General features: G+C 36.7%; 1 protein-coding gene across 2 annotated transcripts in view; it reads right to left on the bottom strand.

The window, feature by feature from the left end:
- MPP7 (membrane palmitoylated protein 7) overlaps positions 1-19,471 on the bottom strand; it is a 117,948-nt gene extending 98,477 nt beyond the window's left edge. The window contains exons 1-2 of one of the 2 annotated variants that reach the window (XM_019471007.1): positions 19,306-19,471; positions 5,616-5,734 (exon numbers count right to left, since the gene is read on the bottom strand). In XM_019471007.1, coding sequence (XP_019326552.1) covers positions 5,616-5,734; positions 19,306-19,342 — 156 coding nt within the window. In that variant the 5' untranslated portion in view covers positions 19,343-19,471. Of the gene's footprint in view, positions 1-5,415; positions 5,473-5,615; positions 5,735-19,305 lie in introns of those variants that run through there. The other variant, XM_009275195.2, reaches the window with a different exon arrangement.
- Positions 19,472-21,809: the final 2,338 nt, after the last annotated feature.

Below are 21,809 nucleotides of genomic sequence, written 5' to 3'. Positions count from 1 at the left end.
ATGATGATAATAATAATAATACACAAAGCAAGTGATGCACAGTACAATTGCTCACCACCCGCCGACTGATGCCCAGCCAGTCCCCGAGCAGCGGCCCCCCCGGCCAGCTTTCCCAGTTTATGTGCTGAGCATGACGTCACATGGTATGGAATGTCCCTTTGGCCAGTTTGGCTGTGCCCCCTCCCAGCTTCTTGTGCACCTCCAGCCTTCTCAGTCAGTAGAGCATGGGAAGCTGAAAAGTCCTTGGCTAGTGTAAGCATTACCTAGCAACAACTAAAACATCGGTGTGTTATCAACTTTGTTCTCATCCTAAATCCAAAACACTGTACCAGCTACTAGAAAGGAAATTAACTCTATCCCTGCCGAAACCAGGACAATAACTTTTGTATGTTCAGCAAAAAATATTTCAGTATCAGCTTCACACTTGAAGTGTGGAAGCAGTCAACATTAATATCGTCAGGCTGTCATGAAGAAAGCCAACTCCACCTCAGAACAACCTCCAACCTTCATTCTGTATCATTTGTGTCATGCGCAGGTCTTACACTATCTAATACATCCTCCTCAGCCACCTCCAGGTCCTTTGACACATACACAGGTATCATCCCCTCCTTCCATCTATGGGTCATCCCCATCAAACAGAACAATGAGTTCAGAACAATTAGTTGTCACACACAACTCATCAGAACAACTCATAATCTGAAGTCCGTTTCCTCTACGTTCTTTCGGGAAGAAGATCCAAATGTGGGGATGCTTGAGCACGTGCCCAGGCAAGAGCATTCACCATTCAGATGCACAACACGGGAGGTGAACGCACACGATCTGTGCAGCATGCATGTGGATGTTGGCTGCAGAATGTCTGACACATCACAGGGCAGGGGAAGCTGCACCATACGACCCCTCCACGAGTGCCAAAAGAACGTGCAGAGCTCTTCCCAGGTGAAAGGTTGGACAGTTACGAGTTAGTCTATCCTCTAACATAAAACAAGCCATGAAACCTTATTGAGATTCTCTGATTCTGTACTGTAGATGCAAAGTTGTTCATCCTACAGATTAACAGCTTTTTTCATGGAGTTTGTGTGTAAAGCTCTGGGTAAAAACTAAAAGAGCGTATATAAACTTGCCTATGAACTAGGCTTGTACCAGTCCAGACTGAAGATTTAGCACATCCATCTGCAGATCATTGATTTTATCACTGTAAGCATGTGTCAAATCAATCCCTTTTGCTTTGCCATAGTCAGCTCATTTTTTTTAAACGCTATCTTTATTTTTCTATTACCAACAAAGGAACCACAGTAGGCTGAAAGAATCTACATTTACATATTGACAAATCGGAGTCTTCACACTGAAAATTTCCAGTACACCACAATGATTGTAAAATTTGGGCTACGTAACCATGTGATTCAATTTACATGCCAAAGAAATTACACCAGGATACACTCAGCTATTTTAGAGATTAGATTACTTAGAAAAAGCTGTTAGCCATCAACATGGGCCAACATTAGCACATACAAAATAATTTCTCAGAACTTCAAGCTAAGTCATATCCAGGTGAAACTAACAGAAAATTAGCACAAATTAAGGTCTTGCAGGGTCAGCTACCAAAATACTATGCAGTTATAAAAAAAAAATCAGACTAGATTCACAAAATATTCCTTCCTTTTGCAGTAGTTATTTGCTTTTCCACTGCCACATACTGTTTTTTGGATGTACAAACTCTTCCCTATCAAGGGAACAGCAACAGCGCTTGCTGTGGCTTCTTTTTCATAATGCGAAGTACAGTACTGGCTAAAGAACTGTGCATGCCCTGAGCTGGCCAAAACCAATCAGTAAAATGCAATTGGTTAAGAAATACTTCAGTAGCAGCCCAACAGATAAGCTTACTCAATTCTTGAGCATTACATCCACAACCAGAAATGTTTAAGGCAACAGTGCAAGTAGAAGCTTCATCTTGGAGCTAAACAGACAAACAGCAAAACATGTCTGGTGTGCTAACAGCAAGCAAACACACATGGAAATTCTTGCAGCTCCTCTAAAAATAAGCTAAAAGAGTAGTTAGAACAGATCTTTATTTATCCCTTCTGTTCCTCTAAAAAAAAAATCCAAGCAGAGCACACGTGTACTATTTCAGGTTTCAGCTATATTAGTGCTCATAATTACCCTGAAGGATCATCCCTTCATGTTTCTTTTCTATAAATCTCCACAGAATTATTGGGATCTCTGCTATATAAGTAGTAATGAGATGGCTGAAGATTTTCGGTAGAACTTGAGAGTCATGTAATAAGACAAGGAAGTAACAAATTGAGGGAAGCAGAGACAAATTTTAAACATTCACTATTCAGAGCCAGTGTTCTCTTCCAAACTGTCAACAATGGTTGTGGGTTCCCTCTTCTCTATCCTTTGCAAACTAAAATCTAATCAACAGATTCCTTTATTGAGAAAAAGGACAGCAAGAACAGTTGCATCAGTTTTTGCTGGTTTTACTTACTACAATAGGAATGTACTGTAGGGAACAATCCAGTATTTGCAGGGGAATGGACTGGATGATCTAATACAACTTTTCCATTTCTGACTTCTTAGAACAACTCAGGCTGATCCAAGTTCACAAAGAGATTTCTGTCCAACAATACTGAATGAAGAGAACTCCAAGACAACGTTTGGGGCTTTTTTTTTTTCTTTTTTCTTTCTTTTCAATATTAAGAGAGCCAGAATAGCAAACCATATGCCATAGTATACAACCATACAGAAAACACTACGATAATTAAATACCCATGAAACTTAGAATATCTGTAGAAAAAGTAGAAAGTTCATTTTATACTTAAACCTTTTAAGTAATTTGGAGCATTTTATCCACTTTATAACTTAGCAAAAAATCTCATTTCTAATATTTGAAATTATTAAACAGTAAGGTAAGAAGATCAGCGTAGAAATTTTTATTAAGCAGTGTTTCTATCTGAAATAGAGAAATGTTAGTGCCTAATTAGTAGCATACCCATGCTCATTTTCTTCCAAAACCAAATCATACCAGAATCGCAACATCCTTGGCTCTAAGCTAGTGCTTTTTTTTTTTTTAATTACAAAATATCTGTCATCATTCTCTGCCTGAGGAATTAAAAACATTTGTATTTGCAAGTACAGTTAACTTTAAGAAGTTACTACTAGGAAAAGGTGTCTTTCAAATAAGACACCAGAACCCAGAAAGAAAGATTTGGCACTTCTGAAGCCCTGTAACTGGGAAAAACTATGGCAGATGGGGTTCTTCTGCTCTTACAGCTCTCTTCCAAAAAGGCTATGACTGCCTTCTCTAAAACTTGCTACGATACTGAATAACCCTTCTAACACAAATGTGTTAAAGGTCAAACAAATACTATGAGTTTCAGATACAGTTAAGCCCATCTTGGGGCAGGGATACGAACTAGATAACCTTTTGAAAGCTCTTCATGCCCTACTTTCTGTAACTGAACACCACAGAAAGCAAAAGGTGAGGTTCAATAGCCTGTGATACGCTCTGGGTCAGACCAGATGCTCTTAATAGTCTCAGTTCTTATAATTAAAAAACTTTGTCTTTTGAATGAAATTAGCATGGCGTATTAAAGAAGTGCAACTAGTGAACACTAAAGATGCAGTTTCAAAAATTAAGTCTATTTTAAGATAGTGTGAGATTTAATAGGACATTAAAAGAACCGTTCACAGGGTCAGAGTTACACGTACATTTAATAGTTGGACCTAAACCCGACAAGATAAATAATAAAGATGGTTGGAATACTTCAAAGCCTTCTTGTTGTAACTGCAATAGTGACCATTCACTGATCCCCAAAACTTTCTATCTGCCTCAAGAAAGCTCTCTCATGAATTCTTCTTTGTTAAAATCAGAAAGACCAATCCACTCTGCAATAACAAACCACATGGTAACTAGGGCATGCAACTAGGAGAGCCAACTTTTCCAAACTGAGCGTATACTCAAGGTGAGTAAACTAGTTGCTGTCGTGCTATCTTTGTCTTCTTTTGGGGGAAGGGGCAAAACGGAACAAGTTTGAAAAGGTTTAGGTTTTTCCTCAATAGAAAATTAGAGCAAATGTTGAAATTTCAATGTTTTGCAGATCACCACTCATTTTCAAGCCAGCCTTCTTTAATTCCCAATCCAGAAAGAAAACTGATTTAGCTACTGACCTAACATTTTGCTTAGATGCACACCACTGTCAGCCTATATTAGAAACAAAACCAGTGATCCCCTTTCAGTGATCATCTTAGCCATCTGAACAGACAGCTGCAGCAAAGCAGTACGGAGTCTGGAAACCACTGCATTTCAGAAACTGATGAAATTCTTTAGGCAAGCGAGTATTGCCAAGCACTGTTCCTCTGTTTGTTGCTTTTGTGTATCAACTACCAGAGAGTACTTGTGTTTATTTTACATGTAAATTCTCAGCCAATTTGAAAATAATTTTGGTCAAGTATCAACATTATTACATCTTCTTCTGGAATAAGATAGCTGAAAGAAGTGAAAAAAGGTGACTCTTAAAACCTACGTTGAAATAATCCCAATTTTAAGCTTCTTCTAGATCAATGACTGACAAGGATAACAAATTCTGCTTAATTATGTGTAAGTCTGGAAATATTCATGGCATGGGTTACTACCACCTACTGATTCATTTGAGACCTCAGCATTTCCTTCCAGCTTGAATTAGCTCTGTACTGGAGACTAAAGACATACTTACCATTTTGTAGGAGTGGAACATTTCTAACCAGCTGATTGGTCCCATTTTTCTGCTATAAGCAATTTTAACATTATCAGGGTAGCTCTGCATACTCCCATGGCATGCTTTGATTTCTTGTTGCTGATCATTTTCAGAGCAGGACACTTTACTCAAGTATTCTTCCAAACTCATTTTAGGTCATACTTTAGTCCAACATATTTATGTGCAAAACACAATTTTAAATGGAGGCAAGCCAATAAAAGAAACAGCTTACTAGAATTTCAGTTGACTTTGTTAAAGGAAATTATTTTAAATTAATGTGGCTACTGAACTGTTGCCATACTTGACCTCAGAAAATATATTCCTTCTAATTTTTGCTGTGAACATTTATTTATTTAAGCTAAACTCCAGGTCTTGAATGTTGACCATAAAGAAGTCTCAGATTTCCTGCTACTATTTCGTACTCTTTTTTTCTAAACAAGGGCAAACAACATATGTTTGCTGCATTAACATTACACTGCCAAAACATCACTCTTAAATGAAATCATCTATGTATTTTTGGTAGAATCTTATTTAACAACTTCCACCCCTGACAGAAACAGAGTTAAAACAAGGCTGTTTTGTTTTTACTGAGCAACAGTTTGATCACTGGTTTACTAGATGGCGCTCAAAACACTTTTCCATATGCTCTTCTCAAAGAGAATCCGACTTAAACGTGGTTTACCTTCACCAGTGAATGAAGGCTTTTTTCACCAAACATATCCCAGAGGAAGGTCAGGTCTTCCTGCCCTGACAGAAACAGAGTTAAAACAAGGCTGTTTTGTTTTTACTGAGCAACAGTTTGATCACTGGTTTACTAGATGGCGCTCAAAACACTTTTCCATATGCTCTTCTCAAAGAGAATCCGACTTAAACGTGGTTTACCTTCACCAGTGAATGAAGGCTTTTTTCACCAAACATATCCCAGAGGAAGGTCAGGTCTTCCTGGCTGTCCACATGTGGCTGCAGCGGGGCTGGCAATGCAGCCAGCAGCTCGTACAGACCTATAAAATGAAAATAAAACACAAAGTGTAATCTGGGGTTGATCTCATTAATTTCACTTAACAGTTCTGTGTAATTGGCTGGCTGAAGCATGTCATTTTAACTGAATAGGGAGTCTGGAGTATCCAGCATAATATTAACGTGTAGAACCAAAAGAAACATTTCAAAAAAATTACTAAGAAGCAAGTATTAGCAGTGTACTTTTTACCTTGTCACAGTTGTCAAGCTTCTACATCCATATATATTTACACAAGGTTATGCAGAAAATTCATAAAGGTTTTGAAAAAAGGACAAAACCAGAAAAAAAACATACATTCCTTTGCTTAATCGTTATTCCATTTCTCTTGATGTTAGCCAAAGAGTGAAATGAGTCATGAATAGGAAAAACTTCCTTAAAAGAACAGAAACTGGATAGGGTGGTCCATTAAAAAAGGGTTCGTGGTTTCTCTAAGTATTTCTTGCTAATATATTGCTTAATATTTTTTTTTATCCTGTGTTCAGTAGGAATCTACAGCAAGACAAAAGGAACTGCTCTGTTTTGCAGAATTAAACCTTAAAAAACAAAACCAACGCAGTTTTCCCAGACGCACACAGAAATATTTCAGTAACATTTTTAATTTGCAGGTATTTGAGATTCTCTGTAGGGTTAAAGCAATTGCTGTTCCCGGTTATTTGTGGCACACCTCACCAGCAGTCTCCGAGGGGCAGACAGTAGCACACTGTTCCACAGTAGCATACAGCATAAAATATCCATCATGCACACAGGCCATCAAACTGCTGTCCAAGAAATGTAGCAACAGTGTTCGCAGCAGCCCTCTTTAGGGAGGTAACCTGGCATGAGTTGATATCAATTCATAGCACATGTTTAATTTTCCAGTGGGATTACTTGGGGTAAAAAGGACAAAATGCCTTTTTCTCCTGTCTGCTGTCTACAAAAACACCAATAGTCTCCTGGGATCCAAGACACACGGTCCTGCTATTATTTTTAGTCTGAGTAAGTGCTGCTGTTCATCACAAGGACAGATTTACAAGATATTCAACTGGTAAAGAACACTGTTGCAAGTTATAGGTTACCTATTGTTATTATGCCTATTATCTCCCTAGAACTTATGCTTTAGAATATTTGTTAGTAAACATGATTTCACAACCTTTCCAGGCACTATATATCCCTTTCAAAACTACATAGAGAACCTTTGGGATCCGTTTATTTAACATCTTTGGTTTTTTACTGCCTTTCACTAAAATATTCTGGGGGGAAAAAGTTCTTTCCAGATACATTCTTTTTGTGGTCCAAGTGTTTTTGGTGGTTGACATTCATTTCTCTTAGAATCTTGCTTTTATTTAAATCTGCTCTTGTTTATGATTCAGGAATACTGCAAAAAGAGGACACAACTCAAACCACTACAATTTTGCATGGATAGAAAAAGAACGCTGAGCCTTGCCTAGCGAGACGCAGTCAGTGATTGAGCTGACATCCAGAGAACAGAGTTTTGAATGGGACTCTTGGCTCCAACCTTCTGGATTATTTGAACTTCAGCACATAGCAAAAATGGTTATTTTTATCACACAATTTATGCTTCAAAAACATTTTCATTTAGAAAATTAAAAAATTTCTTTACAATCAGCCTTGTATTTCTGCACATAGCCCCTTTTGTTACTGCAAATACATTTACTTCAGAATAACCTGAAGGTTGTTAGAAAATGGAATAGAAAGTTCAATGTAAGCTTACACTGTGGCATAACTGCTTAGGAACAATTCATATGTGCCATTCAAAAGAAAGAAAACATTAACTTCAGCCACTCCCTTCAAATAAGAGATATGTAACAGAGTTTCTTTTCCTTGATCCATCAGATCTGCTTAAGTTTCACATATAATCAACTATAAAACTACTCTATCCTCGCAACTTGCTCCTCAAAGCTTTGATAATTAAAACCCCAGTGAAAATAAAATGAAAGGTCATGCTTCCTGATGGATTAACTATTACAGTAGTGACACAGGGTGAGACTGAATCTGCCTATAATGAGACTTAGGTTTTATGCACAGAACTCCCAAAGAAAAATCCCGCCTGCCGGCTCTCCAGGACTGACTAACCCAGCAGGTGCTTACATACATTAAGGTTTCCGTATCCAGCTCAAAAGTGTCTGTGAGCTTCACTTGTTCATATAGCCCTGAATTGCCCCTTCTAGGGAAATGGGTATCCATGTCCCTAGTGTGCTGCTGATAGCTTTGACAGCAATGCACCCAATCTATGCAACTCTCCTGGGGAAGTGGAGAAGATTAGACAAGTGCTGACTAGTTTTATCCAATCCCACGGCTATGTTTGTAGTGCTGCCCTGCTTTGGCTCTACAGTCCAGTGTTTATAGCTTTCAGCCAGAAGGAAATCAGAATCCCGCCCTTCTCCACAGCAGCAGAACCCGAGGACTACACCATGCAGCATGCTGGAGACTACCACGCTCCCACTCTTCAGTCTCCTCTTGAAACTGAGCACTATGTAGCCAGGAATTAAAAAAACCTCAATCAAGGAGACAAATGAAAATCAGGCAGAAGGAGGACTCAGGGTATTTAGTTGGGAAGAACAGAAGACAAAAGATCTAGAATATGTCCAAAGTTAAAATGGCGTAATTCCAGATAATCTGACTCAGCTATAGCCTTCTTCCAAACAGAAGGTAATGGCAGCAGAAGGTGCTTGCACCTGTAAAGGTTTACCTTTACAGACAGTCTCATTTTCTCTTGTTCCTTCTGTGGTGCCCAGTACCATGGAATCCAAAATGTTCAGATAGATGGGGCATTCACATTTTTATATATAAAGAAAAACAGTATGTGATTCTTCTACACATACCCCCTCCAACTAAAATGTCGCATTTTATTTGTCTCTCAATTACACAAAGTGTGCTGTTCTTATTCATTGCAGTGCGCAGAAACAGTGAAAACTGTGGCTGGCATATGACTTTCCTAGCAAATGGGATTTAAAAGAAAGTGCTTTTAAAATAAAATAATAATAGGGACAAAATAATTTGCCAAGTTACTGTAAACTGGTAATGAAGCTGAAACCACCACATGGGCAACTACACATTGACCTAGTTTAAATTACCAGATCTGATAACTTGTCACATGCATCTTTCCAACACCTGAAGGGCAGTAGCTCAAATCTCTGCAGCCCTGTAAGGTGTCACTGTACAGAGATGCTGCCATGCGGCAAGAGAAGTAATCCGAGTTTAACAGCAAAGACTGCTTCAGCCCAACCTCAAACCTCCTGCAAAACTTCTAATTAGCATCTCAGGTGGTTCTGCAAGCCAGAGCCAAAGACCACTGAAATAAATGCAGGTTTCTCATTGGTTTTAGTACTGCCAGGCTGTTGAAACCAGATTTTTTTTTAAACCTTTTCAGTAGCAATTATAAAGGCTGAACTGATGTTATACTGAGCACTTTTGATCACTTCTAAAAACAAAAATTAACTTTCAAAAAGGTCATAGGTATACCCCCTACATTCAGATGAACTGTTTTGTAAATTAAAAACACATGTTCATCACGTAAGCCAGGCAATGAGATGTATCTCAGCACCTCAGAGCTGAATACTACTGTTGTAAGCACATGGCTGCCAGGCCTTGGTTGTGCTCTTGGGTCCAAATTTGGTGTTTCTTTTGAAGTCCCACCTCCTTGAGTCATATGCCATGCGTGGACCTCCTATTAAAAAAAAAAAACATTTTGCACACATTTTTTGAAAGATGCCCACAATTTAAATAAACACACAAAAAAGCTTTTAAAAAACTATCTAGAAGTTGTCTTTAAAAAAAATAAATCATGAAAAGCCAAAAAAAAAAAATCCTGTTTTTTTTAATGCCTAATGTTGGCAACACTGAAAAGACACTTGCAAAAAAAAAAAATTTGCTTTTTTTTTTAATACACTGTTGCTATTGTACTCCGGTTCTTGTAATTTTTTTTTAGTCTAGTTTGCCTAAATTTAACCAGCTTTTATATTTAAAAGGAATCATATGCCCAACGTCCGCCCGTAGCGTTGGGGGGGGGGGGGGGATGACACACGACCAGTGTAATCTGTAATCATCATCCCTGGACATTCCCAAATACAGAGGAGAAGAGGGCCCTTTCTAGATTAAACAAGGTCACATAATCCAGTGGCAGGAATAGGACAAATCCACACACACGACCAGATCACAATGTAATCATCATCCCTGGACATTCCCAAATCATTGAAACAGAGGAGAAGAGGGCCCTTTCTAGATTAAACAAGGTCACATAATCCAGTGGCAGTAATAGGAGTCAATTCCACATAAACAAGGGAGCTCCTAGTTTTAGATACTAGCATGCTGCTATTTATATTCATGTAATATAAATTAGGTACAGTACCTAACACTTACGTGAACTAAGTAAAAGCCTATAGCACGGAACTATTAATACAAGGAGACGAGCACACAGGAATACTATAAAACTCTTACAAGAGTGGAAGGGGAAGGGTGTTGTTTGAAGGTGCTTATATAGTCTATTAAGTCTGATTACCTGATTCAAGAATAAAGAAATTTAAAAGTAATAAATTAATACTGGACATACAATACATTTTTCATGAAATTTAGTTCAGCCAAGAAAAGTGACACAGGTAATAATAAAACCAATTACTAGATAACCTTGCCTACAGAAATAGTCCATATAAACTATATGCATGTAGATAAACTAAATACACATGCATAATCTAAAAGTAAAATTTACAACAGCTTGTCATGGATAGAGAAACTACTCTGAAGATTTTGGACTTGTTGCAAGAGCAAGTAAGATAAAATGGCTGCAGAATAAGGCTTGTAGCATTCTGCCAGCTTGGACTAAGGAAATAATTTCAAGGGAAAAATCCAGCTACGTTTGAAAACTCAGCACTGTCCCTGCTTAAAGAGGTAATAGATAAATTTCAATTTGTTCTTTTAACACACAAGCAGTTCCTGTCTTCAGAGTATCTTCAGCTTTTCCTAAGCTCAATTAATACCATTTAGTTTTATTCGATCTGAAGAACAGAGTGTATAATAATGGCAATTCCAATTTAAAAATGTGTACGCTAAATTTGCACATGCAGTAAGATTTATGACTAAGCAGCAACGGAAAGCTTTTAAATCAGAAACAACGGGACATAAAGAATTCTTCCAGTCCTAGAAAATTGCTTCCTTCATAGTGTTATATTCTATAGAAGACTGCTTGTTCCTAGGAGAATAAATGGCTAAGCAATTGATGAAAGTGTTCCCGTACTGAACCACTCACGCTGCAGATTCCAGATGCTCTACATTCCTGACATCAGAATGGAAAAATTTACTGTTAGTCTAGAGAAATTTAATATCGCCATTCTTGTCATATCCTTCATAGCTTCATTATTAGGACAAGTCTGTGGAAGCTATAAACTAGTGCTAAATGATAAAAAACATGGTCTCTGCGTTCCATCACTCTTGCCTATTACAAGAAAACACCAACTTTGTTTTGGTTAGCATAAGGAAAGAAATGGAGAAAAATGGATGTGCGTTTGCTTTCGTATGTTAATTAATTTCCTAAATTAGCATTCTGAACAATGATGCCAGATTTCAAATCAAAAATTTTTACAGTAACTGAGGGATAATAAACACTAAAGAACATATATCTAAGCCCAGAACAACACTGTAAAATTTTATTGTATTAATAAAATGGGACACACCAAGCTTTAAATTTTCCACTTTGTCAAAGGTAAAATAATCAGCACCATTTGCTGCCATTTATAACAAGCTGACATTTTTTCACATTTGAATTGTACTTTACAGTTCTATAAAGGCTCAGACAACACTTGCCTTACACAAAAGCAAACAGCATTGCAGTAGAAACACTCATTCGGACATTCTTGCTGCTGCATAATAAAATCAATCACTAACACCAAATATTGAAAATTATTTCACAATTATTTCATCCTGAAGTTTGAGATCAGCATTTATGCACAGGTTCAAATAAAAACATATGCAGTACACATATGCATTACGATAGACATACTGCACCGTCCTATCAGACTCCAGTTGTAAAAAGACCACTATGTGCTCAATTTTATGTGCTACAAATAGTTCTTTTTTTATGTTCTCTTAAGTAATTCCACTGAATATATGGGCTTCCTGACACTGCAAAAAGTTAAAGACTAACAATTTTTCTTTGCAGAACCAGAGTGATTAACTCAGTCCAGCATGTACCTTTTTTTAATTTTGCAGTTTAATGTCTCAAAAAAAATATTAATCTAATTTTCAAACGTACAGAATACTGATTAACTAGATAATCATGACACACAAGTGATCAGCATCTTTGAAAAAATACCTGGTTTGATTTATTTGCTAATTCGCCAAAAAAGTAAGATACTGAAATCCTTACGAATGGCAGAGCAGTAGAAATGTCAATGTTCTATTTTGTTTCTAATGAAAACAAGAATTTTGCCGTAAGTGTCCTCAAAGAACAAGATTACATACTCACTAAGGGCAGTCTTTTAACTTTAAAGTTGTACCTAATTTTTATTCCTCCAAGCTACAGTAATTTGTTAACCCACCTTAAAACAACGTTATGACAGAAAATGTTGAAAGTGAGCAATCATTTAAGCCCACCACTTTTAAAAATATTATTTCCTTCAAAATGGAAAAGTCTTTAGTTTTGGAACTTGGCTCCCAGAGCTAAAGAATCCACAGTTGTTTGAAACAGTTATTGGTCTTTTAGGATTTGTCTCAACATGTGTATTTCAGATTTAGCATACCACATACCATTACGTTCTGATGCGAGTTAAATAGTTGATCCCTATCTGCATTCATACAGGGCAAGACTGTTGCTGCAGAGTTCTTGCTTGTACAGCTCAAAGCTGCTTCAAAATCAAACCCCCTCAAAATGTAGTCACTAGACACTGCGTCAACAAGGATACTTTGAAAGTTCATAAAATGCGCTTTCATGAGTATTCAAAAGCTCTCCTATTATCTGCAAGAATAACACATACATAAAACTGATTTAAAGTGACCTATCAAGCACAATTAATAAGCAGCTTGTGGAAAGTTCATACAAAGATCTGACGTTCATACTTTTTTCAAAAACCCTTGACTCCTCCAACGAAGCCTGCATACTACGACACCTTGAATAACCTTGACTAATTGACTGGTCCTTTGTATGGACATCAGCTTGGTGAGTCTTTAGTATTTCTGTCTAGATCTTCATCAACACTAGAGGAGGTAATAGCAAGTACCTGGCAGGCAGTCAGGAAAAAACTCATTCCAGCACTAGGATGTCACTGGGCACGCTCGCCATGTTTAACTCTTCAGTCAGTTTGCAAGGTTAAGAGACTTGGTACTGGTTAGGGGTGACAAGGAATACTAAATGTGGCAGTTTACATCTGCAAAAGGAGGACACAGTATCTCATTAAGAGGCTGAATAAAGACTTCTAACAACAGAAGCCAAGACTATTTTCAACTTGTTTGTGCCTAAAACTACTGGAAACACCACTTGATTACCACGTATCTCAACCTTTCATACTGTGTCTTGAAAGCAGAAGAAAGTCCTGCAATCCTAGGCAGTACTAGTGCCCAAAACCATGCCAGTGTATTATCTCAGTGTTGTGATTCACTGTATGACTGAGTTTAAAGTTTAACACTCAAAACTAAGTTATGCTGTACATCAGTCACATATGCATACAGACAAATACACTTGATATACCAGTCTATAGAGGTATATAGGAATATACAAAAGTTTAAAGAGTCAAGTACATCATCATCTTATCTTGGAAGTAAGTTTAGAACATTAAACTATTTGAAAAAATTAAACTATTTCACAGTCTATCCCTAAGATTAATATGCTGCATTGAGGTGTTTTTTGGTTGTGGGTTTTTTTAAACCAATGTGTTATTTTAAAAGCAAAATCATATTTGAACCCCTGTGTTCCACAACAGGCAACTAACAGCTAGCAGGGAAGCTTCTCACCACCTCTTTTTAGTACTAAATTTCCTTCGGATTAACAGCTTTAGTTTTAATAAATCAGCCAATACTTGACATGATGTTGGGCTGAGAAGCCACAGAACCTTTCATCTGACAGTAAACGCACACAATACGTACACTATGCTAGCTAACCTGGATGCTGGCACAGCTACACTTGAGCGGTACAGCATGGCAGTCTGCTCTCAGCAAAGGACATCTGGCATCACTAGGAACTGTCAACCATTTGTGTAATTACAGCTTTCGGCCCAACAAACATAGCTATACATTTAAGCCTCTGGTTAGAAACTATATAGGCTGTTGTACTTTCAAATTTACCACAAAACTACACATTGCTCACGAAAAAAAATTGAGTGAAAATTGTTGCAGCTGCCAGACCATTCAAATTTAAATTTGTATCCAAGAACTGTAACAGTTTTAAAGTTTACCATCAGTAAATATAATTGCACACATTTTCTGATTCCACACTGCTGAATCAGTCTACCATAATATAAAATATTAACCCAAAACAGAACAGTTTAGAGAAATTTCATTCTACTTTGAACAAGTTTTCCAACAGTCACCATAAATACGTTGATACCAAAATAAATACCCTTTCCAACACCAGCAAGTTATATTTTTAAAAATTAAATCTGATAGCAATTAAAGTTAGCCATACGTCTCATACTTTCCCAAATCTTTCATATTAATGTTAGCCTACAAGCCATTTAATGCCTCTGGCAGCTGGAGATGGGGAGAATTCAAGAATGCACGGTAAAATATTGGCTCTATTTATTAATTCAGTATAAATTTTGCCTTGGCTAGTGTATCGGTTTTCATTAAAATCTAGCCATATCTGTGCATTTCAATGTGGTGAGAAATTTAAGTAGTCTTGAAATCATGATGCAGCCAAAGGCATTTACATAACACTTGTGGGGCGGCCCACCTATGCCTAAGTCATAAGCAGTTGCGTAAAGCAGGCGAGCGAAGGCTTTCCCTCTGCTCCATTTCCACTGTGGCACGTCAGCGGGGAAGCAGAAACAGTTTGGAGCACGATTCAGTGGCCCTGCAAGCCTTTGCCCTGGCAGCCTCCGATGGAAGAGCTACTCCCGGAAATCTTTCCTTCATCACTCTCCTAAATTCCCTTTCTCTTCATCTCACGACAATGAACCCAGATCTTTGGCCACCATTTTATGTTATTACTTTTTTTTTTAAACAGGCTGTAAAAATAGAACTCCCTGATTTCTATCTCCCTCCTCATTCTGAAAACTGGTTTAAAAGGCTAAAATCTTTAGCCACTTGAGCTTAATTTGTCCTTCTTCCCCTACAGATGTTTCTGATGTCCCCCTCAGCTCAGCCAACTACTCAGCTTTTTCTTCATGTTATTACTGTTTCTTTTTTTTCTCTCCACCTTTTTATCCTTTTCATTATCAAGCATTCTTAGAAAAGATTATGTTAAAACTGGCAAGCTGATTAAAATGCATTAGTAGTAAATAAAGGGAAGACGTCTATATGAAACCAGTAAAAGCAAGGATAGCATCTTTCAGTATTCAGATGATTGCAAAATTGTCTTTGAACTTCGCATTGCTTGCAGTGGTCTCACTTCACTGGGAGATAATCCATATGGACTATGGAGCTATCATATCAACATAATATTCTAACAAAGTATTTCTACCAGTATTCAGTACATCCACATCAACAGCATGCAGCTTCAGAGGTCGAGATAATTCTTAAAGAATCACAGAATACGCTACTAAAAATGCAGTTTGGAAAAATACCCAACATTTAGAACAAATTTCCTATCTTTATTTTGTATTATTACAAAACAGAGAAGAAAACACCAAAACCAGGAATATTTTAAAGGCCACATGAACTTACAATTTCGCTTAGCAACAAATGTGTTCGTTTTTTTTTTAATTTAAAAAACTAACATGTATTCAGTTTTACAGGCTGATAATACTGAAAAAACTCCACTACCTGGCACAGCATTAGCTCCTGTATGTACTCAAGATGAAACTAATATAAGCCCTGCACATTTTTTCTTTCTGTAATTTACAATATTCAAATTCAAGAACTGCTTCTGACTTTCATTATATTTACGCAATCTCACACAGTTTTACTTGGTGGCCAAACTTGGCCTGTAAATGTGATTTTCCCACTGACAATACATGAATCAAAAACACAAAGTCTGCTTTGCACATTCGTGCGCTAGTTTTTAAGGACAGACAGAAAAGCATTTTTAAACTCATCAGCTGAGCAAGCTTGATACAGGGTTGAGAGGAAAGAAATTTGTAACAATTTTACGATGTTTTTTACACTAAAACAACACTTAAAGCATAATGATGTCATCTTGGCTCCACCAAAGTCAGCAACGAAGCTGCCATCAACTACTGTGAAGCCAGGACTGCAAACTCAGATAAGTGAATGCCAGATCTCGCAGACTTGCTTTACCTGCAAAAGTGCAAGTCGTCTTGCTCAGTCTTCAAACTCTATTTGATGGGCTTGCACACAGACTTCAAGCAGACTTTTGCAACACAAAATTAAAGCTTCAGATGCAGCCTCAGGCAGAAGCTCAGCCTTCTGTTCAAGATGGTTGCTTTTAGGTAACTTTGATCTGACAGTGACAGGACTATAAACCTTAAGGGAGGAGCAGGATCATGCACATGTTACAAAAACAAGTAATTTTTAAAATTAGTATTTTTATAGAAAAATAGGGTTTCTATATGGCTAATGGAGAGTGGAAGAGAAAAAAGCATGGGCTCACATAAGCCTTTTTCCTCTGTCTTAAAGTTAAGAAGCCAGATCAGACCAGTAAGGTACAAGATTAATTTCAAAGTCACTTGATGAATCTAAATTAATTAAAACAAATGTTTTAAACAAAAGATTGCAAACACTGTAGCCATACTTTTGATTTATCATAGTTTAAAGTCTGGTAAACGCTTCTCAAAACAGATTTAAGAGGCATGGTCTGTGTTCAGAAGAATATACAGGTTAACAGGTTAAAACATGGTATAACAAAAGCATGTGTAAGTATATGAAGGAAGCAGCTACAAGGACATGGTGACATCCCTAACGAAGTCTGTTGACAAAGTAAAAGCAATGTAAAATTAACACGAGTAGGTCAATATTTAGTCTGATCAAATGTGGCCCATCGTGAACACTATCCTGCTTTTGACAGTGGTCTGATGCCTAAGACTATGTAAAAAACCCAAAAAACAAATCATCAATGCTTCCATACTAGTGTCTGAGTTTCCAATAGTCCATGACTTGGCAACTTTCCAATATTCACAGATGATGCATTTCTATTTACTAGTCCTCAATGAATTTTTTCCACTCATTTTTAAATCCAGGTTTACTTTTACTTCACCAGGATAACAGACACAAAAATAAGCTAGGTTGGGGTTTTGTTTGAATGCATTAGTAAAACAGAGTCTTAGCAGACAGACTAAATGAATTTGCATCCCTACCCTAAAGGTGCAGTTTTGTCACTTAGTGGGGACCTAACTTGCTAACTCCACAGCATCCCAGATAGTCCTCTCATGGACTAGAGCAGTTTCAACTCATTACATGTCACAACACCAGTTTACGCAGGCAGGGCGAGAGGAAAACTGGTCTACCCACCAAGGAACAAGAGGTAAGAAAATCCAAACTTTTTTGTGTTTCTCTTTTTTTAATCTAAGAGTGAGAGTAATAGCAGAAAAATACAGCTCTGATTAGAAACCACCTGTATTAAAACCAGGACAGAAAGCACAGTTTGATGTAATCATTCAAAAAGTGTTTACATACTATCATCCTCATCAGGAAACACCATAAAGAAAGTGGAAGAAAATAAGTAATTCTCTTTTCCCTCCAAATGCAAGTTTTTATTTACAGAAACAATTTACAACTTGCAACAGAAAACAAATTGGATTTAACAAGCAGTATTATTTAACAGCAAGATATTAATGGTGCATATCATATTTTACTATAGATTTCCTGGGAGAATGGAGATTAGTTGAGCTTTATCACGCACCATAACTATTAAAGGTGTATTTGGAGCATCATATGCATTAAATAGCACAGTAAAACACGTTTTTAGAGACATTTTAACACACACAATTTTAAAAATAGGATTTCCCCCCCCACACACACACTTTTTGGAGCCCTTTTCTTTTTTTATTCAGAGAGTATGTCCATGACTATTACTTTCGGACACATTAACATTCTTTAAACAATAAAACAAGCAAAATTGTCAGCATCAGGCACCAGTCATCACACATTCCCCTGCTGTTCATCTCAACAAGTTTTTGAGACTTCTGAAATGTCAGAAAGCATTTGGCCAAGTAAAAAACAAAAAAAAAAAAATTAAGGCGGGTTTTGGAAGGACATAAAAGGTTGCGTGATAAAGAAAGCAAAGATCCAGAGTGGAAGATCAGCCCAGAGTAGACCCTGACAAGTCTTCCAAAATTCAGCTTTAGCATACTAAACAGCTTCAACTGCACATATTTCCATGGGGGAAGGGGGAGAAAAGTATATAGAGGTAGGGTTTGGTGAGATGATAGTCAAATCCCTTAAACACAGGAATAGTGATACAAAAAAGCAAATAAAAACAAACACAACCCTCCCTCCCATGGTAAAAAATAAACACACATAACTCTAAAGATTGATCTTTTCATCTAAGAGGAAATTTTACATTGGACCTGAGGTGTGGGAAAAAAAAATCACTGCACTGTACAGTCTATTTAAAATAAGAATCAAATGCAGTTCCTTATATACATATTTTTTGGATTCCTGACTTGAAATCTCCCTCTTCGTTTTCAAAATCCTGCTGTTACTTCTTGCACATAAAACTATATGATCTAGAGTAACAAGCACAGGGGTGGAAAGCAGGGATCTTTGTATAGTAACCTCAGCCGGATCACCTATTTACCAAACACCCTCGAGCAAAAATACTAACTTTAGTTGTCCCTGAAACAAGGACAAAAATGTTGTCAGACAGAGAGAATGCATGCATAACAGCAAGATGAGATTTCACCTTTGAATATAGCGACGAAGAAAGTGAAAACTATGGAAAGCTACATATCTGCACTCCCACTGCCTGCAGTCACTGATAGGAACTGGACTCTGACATGGAAGGCAAGGGAAGGAAGAGAACTTGAGACAGTATTTTTCTTCTCCTAATTTGTTAAAGAAGTGTCAAAACTAAATAGTCTGTGTTCAGAAATAACTCCACTGATAACTGTAACTCACAGAGGGGATAGTCTAGACTGCTGCAAATATTAAGGCATGTATGATATCATCTTTTTTTTTCCTCCTCCTTTTTCAAGTTAACATTGTAGGAACCACGCTCAGAGGTGAATCCAAATTCTTCAGATCCATATATAATATCTGTTTGGAGGTGTTCTTTTTGGGGGGTTGCGGATGGAGAGGAGGAAGATGGTGGTGGGACTTTTAAAAATTATTAAACCTGTGGTGTTTCATATATCTAAATTAACATCAGAAAGAAAAGGTTATGTTTAAAGTCTTAAATTAAGCATCTGTTGAGACCATAATTAATTATCTTATTTGATGATTTCTTGAAATAGAGATCGTAAACTTAACAAATAAGATCTGGAGGAAACATGCAGTCCTCCTTGGCTTGCGTACCTGTGTCACTTCCAGATCCAGTTGATAACGCTGGCATGATTCAGTCTGCAGAGTATCACGCAGGAACGTCAGACTAGCACTCTGCAGCCAGAAAGCAGAAGTTAATTTCAGTTTAACTGCTTGCAGCCAAGTTGTCTACGAAGATTTATGCTATCTCCCAGTTTCTCCTAGAAAGAACAGAAACAGAATTTTATAATGAAGAACATTGTTAAACTGTAAATTACTGCAGCTAACCAAATCCAATCATTATCACAAAATAAGCTTTTGATTTAAGACTCTCAAAACAAAATGCTTTGCATTTATTTATGACTGTTAAGATGTTTTCCCCCAGGTGAAACAAGTTTTGTTTTCTTCAGTCTAGCCTATAATCCCATTCTGCCGTAAAAATAATTTAACACATTTCTCATGTAAATTATGCTCTTTAAGTCTAGCATGTCAGGTATTTTGGAAATGAAGTCTAGGGTTATTATTAAAACACACCAAATAATTTAAGTCACTCAAATTTTGCTACTACTTATCCCAGAAAAAAAAAATAATACTAGCATAGTAATTTATTCAGTATTTCTACTTAACCTTCTTTCAATTGTTTTCAGTTCATTTAAGATCTGACATGCAATTTTTATTTGTAATCTGGAAATATAATTCTAGGGTTATTTTATTAAAACACAAAATATTTTAAGTCACTCAAATTTTGCTACTACTTATCCCAGAAAAAAAAAATAATACTAGCATAGTAATTTATTCAGTATTTCTACTTAACCTTCTTTCAATTGTTTTCAGTTCATTTAAGATCTGACATGCAATTTTTATTTGTAATCTGGAAATATAATCTAAATTTTAACTGAAATTGTAAAAAGCAGGACTGGTGCAAACACTTCTCTAAGGTAAATAGCAGTTTGATTAGTGGAGTTGATGGAGCCATTATCATGCAGACTGTGTAAGGAATTCTTCTGTAATTCATTACTACAAAGTATTTTTTTTTTTTAAGACATTTTTTAATAATTGCACAGTCCTACTGATACTAAGTTTTGGGTCTTTCTTTTAACCAGTTCTTGAGAAAAATTCAGAACAAATATAACAAAAGTAAAAACCAATTTCAAATGTAAGTGGATGTATTTAAATTCAGGTATGTTAAAATACGCAACTGGAATGCAAACTTGTGAAGAGAAATTCAGAGTTAAGACAGAAAATGATTACTAATAGCAAGGCAGGGGCTGATGTGTGAGAAGGAAAGGAGAGGGGGAAGTAGAAGCTAACAGAAAACAAGGGTTTTCTCCAGATTTTAGTAGACAAAAAGGATCCTTGAAGAAAGAAAGCAGCATAGTTCTGCTTTGGCATAAGAAAATAAACAAATAGAAGAGCATTTTGTTGCTGCTGTTGCTGGTTTGTTTTTTGGGGTTTTTTGGGGTTTTGGTTTTTTTTTTTTTAAACACATTCACATTAATCAGAATGACTTTTGAAGTCATCTTGGCTCTGAAAGTGTGTATATTGGACACATTTGTACTTGGCAACAGTCTTGTGGAAGAGTAATATACAGGTGCTGTAAACACTGTATGCTGTTCAAAATTCTGTTTTTCCACCAAAAAAAATCCCCACATTGCTAAAAGTATTGCAACATATTAAGGGCCATCCACAAGATTTTGTTTAGTAAGTTTTAAATCAATTACTAGATATAAGCTAGTTCTTAACTCATCCCTAGGCATAAGCCTATAGTTTAAATAGTCTGGCAACTTTTTAAAGTTCTTTTTTTTTCTCCCTTCTCTCCCCTAAGTGTTTACCCAAAGAAAGATTTTGCATGTCAGCTTTCAAACTCCAGTGAATCTGTTTTTTGTTTTAAGAAGGCAAATACAGCAGAAGTTACAGCCCTGGATAACTTCTTCTATGATGAAAAGGACTGAATAAAACTTAAAAACCTATCTATTAAGATTGTTTTAGGGTCTATTTTTTTTTGTTATAAAAGTTTGTGGTGAAGAAAAAAAGTAAGTTTTCACTAAAAACAAGCATCAGCTTCCAAACAAACATTTTGACATTCATCAAATCAGCACAAAGTCCATTAACTTAAAATTTAAAACAGAGATAAGGAAGTAAAGTATTTCAGAGTGAAAGCTCATCTTATGATGACAAAGTTGTAAAACATCTATATGCAAAGCTAGCCAGGGTGCAGTTTAAAAGAAAAAAAAAAGGCATCATAGCCAAGGACACGCTGTACCAATTAAGAAGGAACATATTCACTTTGTATTAATTCTGCTTGTTTTCTTTTTAACACATACAAGCGCCATAAAGGAGAAGTCATGTTCTAAGCTCACTTACAGTCCCCAGCGTGAGCACACCACTACTTCCGTACGAACGATGGAGGCATTTTTAGTTGTCACACGTGTAAGAAACTGGTTAAAACAAAGTTATTTACTATTAATGGGACATCTTTGATTTATATGCAGCTTAAAGTATTTTCATCTTTTAAAAAAAAATAAAAAACAAGAAAACAAACATGCAAGGCATTCTTA

This window comes from Aptenodytes forsteri, unplaced genomic scaffold (genome assembly GCF_000699145.1).
Source record: "Aptenodytes forsteri isolate BGI_AS27 unplaced genomic scaffold, ASM69914v1 Scaffold336, whole genome shotgun sequence".
Classification (NCBI taxonomy): Eukaryota; Metazoa; Chordata; class Aves; order Sphenisciformes; family Spheniscidae; genus Aptenodytes; species Aptenodytes forsteri.
The sequence above is the reverse complement of the archived record's forward strand: the minus strand, read 5'-3'. Positions and strand labels throughout refer to the sequence as shown.